Source organism: Cloeon dipterum, chromosome 4 (assembly GCF_949628265.1).
Source record: "Cloeon dipterum chromosome 4, ieCloDipt1.1, whole genome shotgun sequence".
NCBI classification, from domain to species: domain Eukaryota; kingdom Metazoa; phylum Arthropoda; class Insecta; order Ephemeroptera; family Baetidae; genus Cloeon; species Cloeon dipterum.
In genome coordinates, this window is record NC_088789.1 from 35,750,513 (window position 1) to 35,761,707 (window position 11,195).

An 11,195-nucleotide genomic window follows, 5' to 3' on the forward strand; every position below is an offset into this window, starting at 1 on the left:
GCAAGTTGGAGCAACTCTTCAAGCGAGACAAAATTAATTCTCAAATGATATTTTCTGTTAGATTAATCTAGCTGTGTAGCAATTCATTTAGTCCTCTATAGAAAATAGAGACCTGCAGCGGTTAAATTTTTGCTAATTGCGTTTCGACGACTCTAACCAAATATAAGTTGCATAAATCGTGCCGGTTGGAAGGCGATTAATCTCTAAAAATCGAGAGAGGCCGCACACAATTAAATAGATTGAATATCGCGACAAACTTATAACTTCAATATCACAATTTATTTCTTCTTCGAGTTTGAAGAATTTTATTTAGGCTACGCAAACAAATTGGCACAGTTTTTGTGATTGAGGCGCAGGTGTTTGAGGGAATCTGCGCCATTCCTGTCGAGAACGCAGCAGGGCTCTCGATCCTCTCCACACCTTCGAAAGGTCGCTGTGTCGGGGCACCAGCCTTACCTGTTGACGCTGTCCACTCCAATGTTGGTGCCCGCGAGGTCCAATTGTAGCCACCAGGCCAACCAGCAGCTCCGATTTTTTAAATAAATAATGATTTTACGGGGATACCAAACTCTCATTTGAAGTAATCGTGAAGGCAACACGTTCTCGTTGAGTAATTTATATTTTTTTATGCTTGACAGTGTAAAATAAATCATTTAATCTTGCGCGCAGGGATTAAAATCGAAATTATCAACCCCCTGCATGCGAGCATTGCCTTTCTGATTTTTAATTAAAATTTTTTGAGGGTTGGTGAACATGAGCTTGACGGCACTTCCTGTTCGCTTGGACCTTCGAAGCGAGATTAAAATTTAATGCTAGACTTTCCTCCTTAAACAAATTTATTATTTTTTTGTACATTCCTCTTTCGCTCGGCTTTTTCCATTCATTTTGTCAATTTTCAATCAGTAGTTGGAACTTGGAAACAAAGTTGCTATTCATTGATTAATTATTAATTCAGAATTACGAGGAAATGAGAAGGCCAAAAGAAAAGCGGATGAAATGCGGCCAGAAAGAGATTCTTTTCTCTCGTGCGGTGAGAGCGAAAAAAGCAAAAAGGCTCGCGCGCTCTTCTTTGCGAGCTCAAAAAACGGAGAAATGTTTCCTCCTGTGGGATTTTCATGGAAATTTGAAAACCGAGTGTCCAGCTAGTTGAACGCTGCAAAAGGATTTCTAAATTTGCAGAATGAACAAAAAATCGCACATTTTTTTGTACAATTATATTTTTATTTATAAAATTAATATATCAATGACAGGAAGGCTTATCAAATAAATTCTGGTACAATTATTCGGTAAAATTACATGAAACGAAGCTTATCAGTTTTAATTACATTCAAGTATTAGTCCCATAGTCGATTTCAACAATTAATTTAATTTTTACATCTTTTGGCGAATGCGGTGCCTGTGAAGCGATGAAAAGTATTGTGTTTTGATAAGGTTATTTCTTGTTTTCAGCCGCGGAGACGTCGTTTCGGAGCCATAATTCCAGGTGAGTGTTTACCTTTTTTAAATATTCTGTTTTTTACTTACAATCGGCTTCCAACGGGGCTATTTAATTTGATCGAAATGTACTTGGAGCCTCCACAGATTTATAATCGTCTTTTTTATTTTGCAATGTGGTTCAACGAGCCAAAATCGTGAAAATTCTGTCAAAAAGCCTAAATAAGAAACTCAGGGCATTCGACCTGAGCAAGGAAGGCCGAAGGAGATTTAAAATAAAGTTGTGGAAGAGAGAAGTCGAAAAATGTGCTGCAATTGCGACGACAAATTAGTGGCTGCGGTTTCTGTCGATTCGCGGGTGCAGGCATTGGCGAGGGAAAGGGGGCGTGGCCTCGGGCAGCACCACGCCCCACCTGCCCCGCCATCCAGTTGTCCTTGCTCAGCCCTGAAATAGACACTCAATTTCGAACGCCAAACCGAACCACAAATGAAAAAGATAAAAAAAAGTAAATTCTTCCCGCACTTTCCCAACTTTTCGCCGCCTTTTAAAAATCCGTTAATGAAGACTTAAAATCACATAAGCCCAATAATTTTGATTCGTATCAATAAAAATAAAAATTACGCACATTTTTCGCGCTCTTCAAAGCCGAGCACGAGTTTTTGTACGAGCCCTCACTTGCCTGGATAAAATTTTGAATTTAAACCTGTTTGAAAATAAGAAAATGGCGACCTCGCCCAAAAGAATGGAAGTTTCAAGGCGAAGGTACAAATTTGCTGAAAAGGCCAAAGCTTTTTGCGCTACTTTCCCGCTAATTCCCTGCCGAATCGACAAATCGAGGTCGGTATTTTTCCCGCACCCCGCGAAAAAGCAGTGCTCAGGTGGTGCGACCTGAGGAAGGATGGTGACAGGTGAGGCTGACGAAAAAGCATTAAAATGCGGCCTGGGAAAGGATGTCAGGTCGGGGCACCCTGATAAAGGTCGGTAGGGTGGCCCAGGTAAAAGGTCGATTCCAACACCTGTCCAATCAGGAGGCCATCCGACAAACGACCGAATTTTAACTGAAAGAACGGCCGGGCGTTCACGTTGCACATCTCTGCGAGTGCAAAACCGGAAAAACCTGGTAAGTCATTTACATTTAAAATTGACAGAAACAAGAAGTCGGAGAAATCTTTGTTTTCCGAAATGAGTCTAATCTGTCAAGGAAAAAGTTTGTCATCGACGTAGTGGCAAAGGCGGCGGCCAGGGCGTGTCGCTTCAAAGCGCAGAAGCCGCCGCCACGGCAGGCTTTTCCGTCTGCTTAAACAACACATTGGCGCGGAACTAGTTTTGAGCCTTTTAAAAGAATTCCGGCAAGAGGCCCGAAATGCGGAAATCGAAAAGTCTCGCATTAAAATATGATCAAAAGATGGATTTTGCATTTTTATGGCCTGCTATGCTAAATTTTATTATTTTTTTAGTATTAAGAAGCCGCATTTGATGATGATCAAATCACTGACATAAAATATAATTGGAAATAATGGATAGGGAAACGCCAGAATAAAAAACCTGAAAACGAACTTTGTATGAAATAAATGAATTTATTAATTTTTCCGAGATAATATATGATATTTCCTTTGATTAACTCATTCAGAGCTACTGGATCCAATTTTCTCTTACCAAACCCCATAAATTCTGCCTGAATTATCTTCATCTTCTTCACTTAAATGTTCCCAATAATCACGGTCTTTATCATCGGCCACGTCCTCTGCCGTGCGGCCTTTGCTGTCCCTGGCTTCCAAGTCCACCCCTGCTTCATACACAAGGAAACGGAAAGATTTTGTGCCTGATATTCTATAATCGTAGCGAGATAGGCGTTCGAAGTTGTTGTTCACCAAAATATGCAGTGCAGTTTCTCCTTTTTTTGTCGTTTCCTTCACCAGTCGAGGGTTAGTTTTGTGCAGGAGTTTGACCACTTCCGAATTGTCGTGCCAGTTAATGAAATCGGTGAAGGTGCAGGCGAAGTGCAGAGCGTTCCATCCTCTGGCGTCTTTGGCAGCCACGTCGGCGCCTTTCGCGATGAACTCGCGGACGAGCTGCAAATGTCCGTGCTGGGCAGCGCAGTGGAGAAGGGTTTTACCTCGCTCGTCCGTTTTCGTCAGGTCGCCTCGCAGCAGCAGGAAGTGATCGTAGTAGAAGTGATCGTGTTCGGTCCAACTTTGTGTCTCGCCTCTTGGAATGAAAGAACTCAGGTCGTCGCCGACTTCTCTCGCCAGCCAGAGCACGAATTCTCCGAATCTACGGTCCACAGCCATCTGCAAAGGACTCTTCCCCTCTCCTGTCCTGATGTGTTTCAAATCTGGACTCTTTGAGAGCAGGTACTCAGCAATTTCCTTTTTATTGTAATAGACGGCATAGTGGAAAGCGTTGAATTTGTCACTTTCCTCGCCACTGAACTCTCGATTGTATTGCTTGACCGCATTCTCCTCGTCTGTCTGAAAAATATCTGCCTCAAACGTCACCGCATCTCGGGCAAATCCGCTAATTTCTTCCTCCACGAAAAGCTTGACAATGTCCAGGTGGCCATATTTTACAGCTACGTTCAGAGGATCCCAAAAGCTTTTGTAATAATAACAAATGGCTTGTTTGGCGCCGTGTTTGAGGAGAATTTTAACGTACTTGAGTCTACCCAATATGCAAGCACTGTTAAGGGTGCTTCCATACATAAAATGTTCTAAAGTATCTTTGCCGAATCCGTTTTCCAGGAACAATTCGAGAATCTCATCGTTTCCATTAGCTACCGCTACGCAACAGGCGTTGCATTTTGATTTTCTGAGCAGCTCGACGAAGTTGGGGAAAGTCTCTTTTAGCTGGTTGAACACGGAGATTGCGTTGTAACAGGCGATTACTACGAGGACATCATCAATGTTTTTTTCCAAGGTTCGTGAATCGATGGCGTTCATTTTCAACAGCTCGATGGCGATTTCTTCGCTTTTTATCGAATCGACCAGCAATTTAATAGCGTAATTCACGCAAATGGAAGGACTGTGTTTTATACAACCAAGTTTTCTATAAAAATCCCAGGAACAGGAATAATTTTCCATTTGCTCGTCACAAAAAGTAATGTGTGGCTTCAGCACTTTAAAAATATGCCTGAGGTTTTCCTCGCAAACATTAATCAGAAATGGAGCCGATTTGGTTGAATTTAAATAGGAAACAATTATTTCCGTGTGGAACTCGATCTCTTCCTCCTTTTCCAAAGTCGAGTAGAAAAGATCGACAAACTTTCTGACCTCTTCCATATTCCATTGGCCAATAAATTCAAAATCAAAATTGCCTGACTCTTCCACGTTTTTCAAAAAGTGTTGGGCGGCGAGGAATTCTGCAAATGTCTGGTGGAGGAAAGTGACCCTTTCTTGCTCCACGGTTGCGACTCCAAAGTCGTTCATGCGTTCCAAGTCTCCGCTCTTAATATCTTTGCCGTCGACCAGCTTCTCGTTTTCTAAGAATCGATACGCGATCAGCCGCAGACGTTTCAGGGCGATTTCAATTTTCACTTTTGTCACTTTTTCGTTGCCATCTTCTCTCACCAAACACCGTTTTACCATCTTCCTCACCACCTTGTCGTAAATTTTGAATAAATTTCCTTCGCCGCTGCACTGAGCAACTAACGACAGGTGCAGCGGGTTAGCCAGAATCGTATCCTGATTTTCATGTCTATATCGTTTAGGTATATTTCTGGAGCTTGAAAGGCCTATTTGTTGGACGGCGTGAAGAACTCTTTTGATTTCTTCCTCGTTCTTGTTTGACACGGACCGCAGAAACTCGACTTGCTTTGTTTCATCGAGTGGCTCTATTTCGACAAGTTTTGCGTTGCCAACTGCTTCCTCGATCACTTTCGCTTCATGTGGTCTCGTTGCTACGCAAAGTGGAACTCTTCTTTCTTTCAAAGCCCTCACTAATTTGAGAACTTCATCCCTGCTGTGCGGACAAACTTCGTCGAAACCGTCCAGGAAGACAAGGACTCTTTTCTGAGCAATCCAATTTGTTATGTCTTCAGAAGAATTCCCTGTGGTTTTTGCTAGAAATTCGACTACATCTATTCGGGGATTTTTTAATATGTAAAAGTTGTGTTTTGTCAAAGAGATATTCAAAATTTTTGCATTTTGATTGGATTTTCCGAGTTGAAAAGCGATTTCTTTGAGAACGGTCGTTTTTCCAGCACCGGCAACCGAACTCAAAAGCCAAACCTGGTTTTCTCGCAACATTTTCGCCTCTTTGATCAGATCCTCGAAGCCAATCTTTTTCCTGTTGCCTCTCAACTTGAAATCTGGTTTCACGAATGTCTTCGGCCAGTCGGGAAAATCAAGTAAGTACTGAAGCGTCGAGTTAAGCAAAGTTAGCTCTTTTTTAGTGCCAGTTGTAAGAAGGGGCACTAAAAGTTCTTGCAAACTTCTCCCTTTTTTCAGCTCATCTCCTTTGAAGATTCCGATCAATTGGTCCAGCAAATCTGCGAAATAAACCGTGTTGGATTAACCTTTAAGTTAAAAAAATGAACGAATTGGGCGCTACCTTTGTCTTTCAAAATCATGACAAGCCAGCCGCTGTGGTTCGTTGAGGACACATCTAATTTGCTCTTTGATGAATTGTGCTAAAATCGAACCAAGAATACAAAATATTGAACAAAAGAGAACAACTAAGCTCACTGAGTCGCATTCCATCGCCTTTTGGTCAACGATGAAAAAGATTTTCGGCTTTCCGATCAATCTGTCATTTTTCGGGCCGATAAATCCGTGTAAAATGTCGGCGATTGGTTTTTCTTCTCCGTTCACAAGCACGCAAACTTCTCCTGTCCTTTCTTTTTCGCTCACTTGGCCGAAAATGCAAGTCAAAACGCAACCTACGTCATGCTCCATCTCGCGAACTATGAACGCAAACGTTTACAAGTGTGCATCTTTTTTGGTTCTTGTAATACCACCTTGATTGAAATAAACGTCCAAAGATTCTTTTTTCCACTTCCAAAGTCTTGTATCAAAATCCAAGTTTTGCCGCAGAGCTTTTTCCATTTCTTCAACTTCTTTCGTTAGCCGCTCATAAAAGATGAAGGCTCGCCGACCTCTGATGTTTTGTCCTTCGTTCGACTTCCACGAAAAAAATTCAGACGTTGACGTGATTGTTGCTGCTTTTTCCATGCGCGAATCAGTTCTTGAAACAGATTTTGCAGCAGTTAATGTTCTGGAAAGCAACACGTTTATTAATTAACAATTTGAAGAGAGTCAAATCACCTTGAGAAGAAAAAATTGCCTTCTAAAGGGAACATTTTGACCTCTAACGTCTGTCCAAGAGGAAGGTTTGTTGCCAAGTCCATCATTGCGAGCGACGCTTTGTGCATTTTGTGCTGGACTGACGTGAGGAATAACAACAAAGGCTTGTCCTCTCTTATTTGGCTCAAAACATCGCACAGGATGGTCACAAACCAGGAACCGCGTTCACTTGTGTTAGCCATGGTTGCTGAAAGACGATATCATATATAAATGCTATTTATTTAGTGAATATATTGCGCTGTGATATTACTCTCGACTGTCGAATAAACGATGACTGTGTTTGGCATTTCAGGAGCCGACTTGATTCTGCAAGAGTTTTTGTTTTCGTAGTCCTTGTAATCCTTTTTTCGGTCGAATTTTGCGTCATCTAGATTTCCCCTACACGGCTGTGGAATTTTGCTTTGATTATTTGCATTTTTAGCAATGCTAACCGAAAACATACGCCAAAGTTGACAAGTTTCAAGCTTTTCTCGAATCCAGGCAGTTTTTTCAGGGAGTCGAAAACGTCTTCTGTCGTGAATGAAATAAAATCATTGAGTTGCTCGCTCCAGTAATCAGTGTAGATGACTCCATTTTCGTTGCCGTGAGACAGGAAAAAGAGCACGAAAACCGACGGAATGTCTGAAGGACAATGGAAATTATGAAAACCGGAATTGACGAAATATAAATTTAATTATTGCACACCTCTTGAGGAGAAATAACGCAAGAGCTTTTCCTGGTTGCCAAGAAGATGGAGCAAAATTTCCCGTGTCGGTCTATAAAGGCTGCGGAAATTACAGTTCCGGTTCTTTCCAAAGGTCGCTTCCAGGTTCTTCACGTCTCGCGCGTCACAGTTTCGAAATTTTTTACATTGATCTTTGAAATCGTAATGGATGGCAAGAACGAATACGCTGTAAAGAAAGGTGTTTAAAACGAAATGGGATTTAACAAGAAAATTTACTTGTCTGCGTTTTGTTTTCCTGATTCAGACTGAAAGAAACCAAGATTCGCTGGACCTGTTGGACGACCTTTAGCCTCACCTGGAAAATCGGTGGTTTTGCCGTCATTTTAGAGGAAACTAGTTAATTTATGTTGCGAGCCTCAATAAATTACCTCGCTTTAAAATGTCCTCCATCTCAATAGTTCGATTTTCGCTCACGTTCCTCGTTTGCTATGTGGAGTGAATTTTAAACGTTAATTTAATTGCAAATATGAAGTCATGTAGTTAATTAATTTGCTAGAAGTTTCAGAACGTTGATTAATTGCTACAGTAATTATCAAACATTTTAAAATCTAAATTCTATTGCGAGATCTAACAGGATAGTCAAATTGCAGGCGTTGTGCCCCGCTGCGTGAGCACAGCCCCTGAACGGCCGCAGCGTACGCCTCCAGGAGAAGCGACGCGTGAAGGTGGCAGGTGCTCGCCTTAATTCGCCTGAGTGCCGTAAAATTGTCAAATTCTGTTGCCTATCGCAATCATTTTTGGTCGATTAGAAGAGGATAGGCAAGTAATCGTGGCTGATTTAAAATAATAATTCAAACAAAATCCCAAAATTATTACTTACCATGTTATCCTTATGAGAAAAGGAAAAAAATCACGTTTTTTAACTGTCTAGTCCTAGGATTTTGTTCTGATCGACTCGAATTTGGTCTTCAAATGACACCAGAGATATATTCCGCGTTGAATCTCGAGCCATTTTTATTCATTATTACCCAGAGCTGGAGTTAGCCCTGACGGAAGGTACTCAGGGTGAAAAACGGGCAACCTTTCCGACCCTATATGGGCGCACACAGTTATAGCTTAGTTTCGGTGAGAACAAACCGATAATTAACTGATCAAACCGCGTTTTTTCGATTTTAAAAATTAATAACTCGTCTCCTACGGATTCCACGGTGAAAAACCAAAGCTATTTAGACTCGCCCTAAAATTCTGCGTCTCTAAGGGTTTTTGCCGCCCTCGCCCAAGAGAGATAAAGACAGGGGGAGGGAGACAAGTAAAAGCGACAGCGGCGTGTTGGGCCGCTGTGAGTGTGGAGTGGAGAGCTCCTGCCTTTACTCCGGGGAAAAACACGTTGCAAAGAGCATTGAAGCACGTGTGCTGCCGCGGGGATTGATTAGAACGGACTTGACATGTTTTTCGGTGCGAGCGAGCGAGCGAAAGCGATAACGAGAAGATAATGCGTTTTAATGTGAACCAGTCATTGCCTCTCGTCGGCTTTGATTCACGAAAAAACAAACAGCCGCAAAGTGGCCTCTTGCTTTTCGTAATTTATTTTTAATGAAATTTAAAGCTTTGAGCTTGAGCGTCGTTAGGGGGGCAGGTTCGACCCCCCAACCCCGCGGGAGCCCGGCGGCTCCGGAAAAACGGCAAAATCCCCCTCGGAAGAAAACGCTGAAAAAGGTCGCCAGGGTGGCGAGGCTCTGCGAGAACTTTTTAGGGACGGGTCACGACTGATAATACATAAAATTGTCGTTGCGTGAATTTACGTACAATAATGTTATTCTGAATTAATTGCGAAAGCTGAAAAGAGTTGGTGAAGCTCCTTGCTGCGCCGCACAACGAAAATTAGATAAGGAGTTTTGGTGGCGCCGCGCGTGTCTGCGTTACAGCGCGAGTGCAAATTCTGCATTGAGAAACTCAAAAGAAGCAAAGGAACAAGCAGAACAGCACAAAGAGACGTTAGGTGGCGCGACCTGAGGAAGGCCGGGGACAGGCGAGGTTGAAAAATCGTCGCCGTGTGTCGTCAACTTTGCCGGAATTCGCGAAAAAGCATTAATATTCGGCCTGGGAAAGGGTTTCAGGTCAGGGTAAGCTGAAAAAAGGTCGGTCGGGCAGGTCAGGTGAAAGCCCTTCCCGAGACGCGTCTGATGCGGGGTCGTGGTCAACGATGCGACTAACGGTCGAATTTTTGAAAAAATAAATTAATTAAATGCCGGCCGTAATCCTGTGTGCACGCTACACAGCTCCGCGAGTGCGAAATTCACGTTAGATGAGCATTAAAATGAACCGAAAAGAAGCGTAAAGACAGATCTCAGGTGGCGCGACCTGAGGAAGGTCAGTGGGGGCGAGGGTGAAAAATCGCCGCCGAGGAATGTCACATGTGCTCTGGGAGAAGCATTAAAATTCTACTTGGGCAAGGATCTCAGGTCGAGGTACCCTGAGAAAGGTTGTTTGGGCAACCCAGGTCGACGCCCTCGCCGAGACCTGTCGAATGAGGGGTCGTGGTCGACGATTGCACCAACAGTCGAATTTTCACAAAATTAAAACCATTTTTGTCGATGAAGCGGCCGACAGCATTTCACACACACGCGCGTGTGTGAAACCAAAAAACCCGGTTAAAAATCAATTTTGGCCAAGCAACATTGCTGTAAATCTAGATTTTGGCTTCTTTCCACTTCCGAGAAGAATATTGGATAATGATTTGGCGCGTGAAAGATGTACTTACCACTGACGATGAGGCATTCGCGTTGACGTGGGTGCTCCCGTCGACTGGGGGCTTTTCCGCCCTCGAGTTGACCTCTGGTAGGTCACTGCGACCTCTTCGACGCCGCAGCCCGGCTCCAAGCGGGCCTTTTTTCTTGACCTTAGAGAAACTAATCGGCCAATTAGCTTCAGGGCAAGACGAGACGGGCGTGGCAAGAGACTAACCGGGTGCGAGCGGTGTAGTCGGTGAGAGAAGCGACAAAGTCACGCTACGCACAAGACGTGCGTTTTTATGGGCCACAAAATGATAGATAAAAACCGAGCTCACTTGAAACGAGCAAAGTTCGCTCCCAGAAAGGAACCTCAATCTGGCGGTGCGAATGCACTTTTTGAGTTGCACACGACATCAATCTTGTTAATCTTCCTCTTGAAAATGTGAATCATAGATTACAGCAATCTCTCGCACATCTCATTAGCGTACACTTACTTTGGGCCAGAAGTAAATCAGTTATAAAAATTAATTAAAAAGTCAATTATTATTTTCCACAATTTTCGTTTATTTGGCTCACCGATGAAACCCTTTAATTTATCTTATATATTTAACCCTACCATTTGACGATGGAAAATAAAAAAAACATTAACATCCATGCAAATTCCAACGCACAATTTTTATTCTCGATTGCAATTTTCTGTTAATCGGTATATAATTTCTAAATCACCAAGTTCTTCGCCTTCATCGTCCGTCTAATTAAACATTTTCCGAGCTTTTTCACCTCGATTTTGGATATTCAACGTCCCGGCCTCGTCGTGCACCGTGTTATAATTTAGCCTGCAGCACTAAAACTTTTTGCCACATTTTTTGATAAAAAAAATTATAAACTGTCAGAGGGACGCGAAACGCAACCAACCGCAGAAGGTTCAGCGCGATTTCAATCCTCTCCTCTGCCACTTTTTCGTAGCCATTTTCCCTTTCCAAACACATTTCTATCTTCCTCCTCACCACCTTGTCGTAAATTTGGAATAAATTTAGTTCGTCACTGCACTGAGCAACTAACGA

The 11,195-nt window shown here is 42.8% G+C and overlaps 2 protein-coding genes across 2 annotated transcripts; both read right to left on the reverse strand.

The window, feature by feature from the left end:
* Positions 1 to 1,213: 1,213 nt before the first annotated feature.
* LOC135942110 (uncharacterized) lies at positions 1,214 to 6,331 on the reverse strand. The gene is made up of 3 exons (XM_065488062.1): positions 6,118 to 6,331; positions 5,984 to 6,062; positions 1,214 to 5,921 (listed from the first exon to the last, which is right to left on the reverse strand). The coding sequence occupies exons 1-3, from the start codon at positions 6,325 to 6,327 to the stop codon at positions 3,088 to 3,090; spliced, it is 3,123 nt and encodes a 1,040-aa protein (XP_065344134.1). The 5' UTR covers positions 6,328 to 6,331; the 3' UTR covers positions 1,214 to 3,087.
* Positions 6,332 to 6,638: 307 nt separating this feature from the next.
* Positions 6,639 to 7,849, reverse strand: LOC135943898 (uncharacterized). The gene is made up of 7 exons (XM_065490567.1): positions 7,828 to 7,849; positions 7,676 to 7,754; positions 7,420 to 7,625; positions 7,178 to 7,356; positions 6,986 to 7,121; positions 6,716 to 6,922; positions 6,639 to 6,646 (listed from the first exon to the last, which is right to left on the reverse strand). Exons 1-7 carry the CDS (start codon positions 7,847 to 7,849, stop codon positions 6,639 to 6,641), a joined length of 837 nt encoding a protein of 278 aa, XP_065346639.1.
* Between the last annotated feature and the right edge of the window lie 3,346 nt (positions 7,850 to 11,195).

What these genes read in the sequence shown, in the direction of transcription:
- LOC135942110 (XM_065488062.1), bottom strand. Translation starts at nt 6,327, where the DNA reads ATGGAGCATGACGTAGGTTGCGTTTTGACTTGCATTTTCGGCCAAGTG. An exon ending in AGGCGATGGAATGCGACTCA is followed by an intron (nt 6,063 to 6,117) that starts GTGAGCTTAGTT and finishes GTTCGATTTTAG; the next exon opens with CACAATTCATCAAAGAGCAA. An exon ending in CATGATTTTGAAAGACAAAG is followed by an intron (nt 5,922 to 5,983) that starts GTAGCGCCCAAT and finishes TTTATTTCGCAG; the next exon opens with ATTTGCTGGACCAATTGATC.
- LOC135943898 (XM_065490567.1), bottom strand. Translation starts at nt 7,849, where the DNA reads ATGGAGGACATTTTAAAGCGAG. An exon ending in GGAGGACATTTTAAAGCGAG is followed by an intron (nt 7,755 to 7,827) that starts GTAATTTATTGA and finishes CCGATTTTCCAG; the next exon opens with GTGAGGCTAAAGGTCGTCCA. An exon ending in CGTTTATTCGACAGTCGAGA is followed by an intron (nt 6,923 to 6,985) that starts GTAATATCACAG and finishes ATCGTCTTTCAG; the next exon opens with CAACCATGGCTAACACAAGT.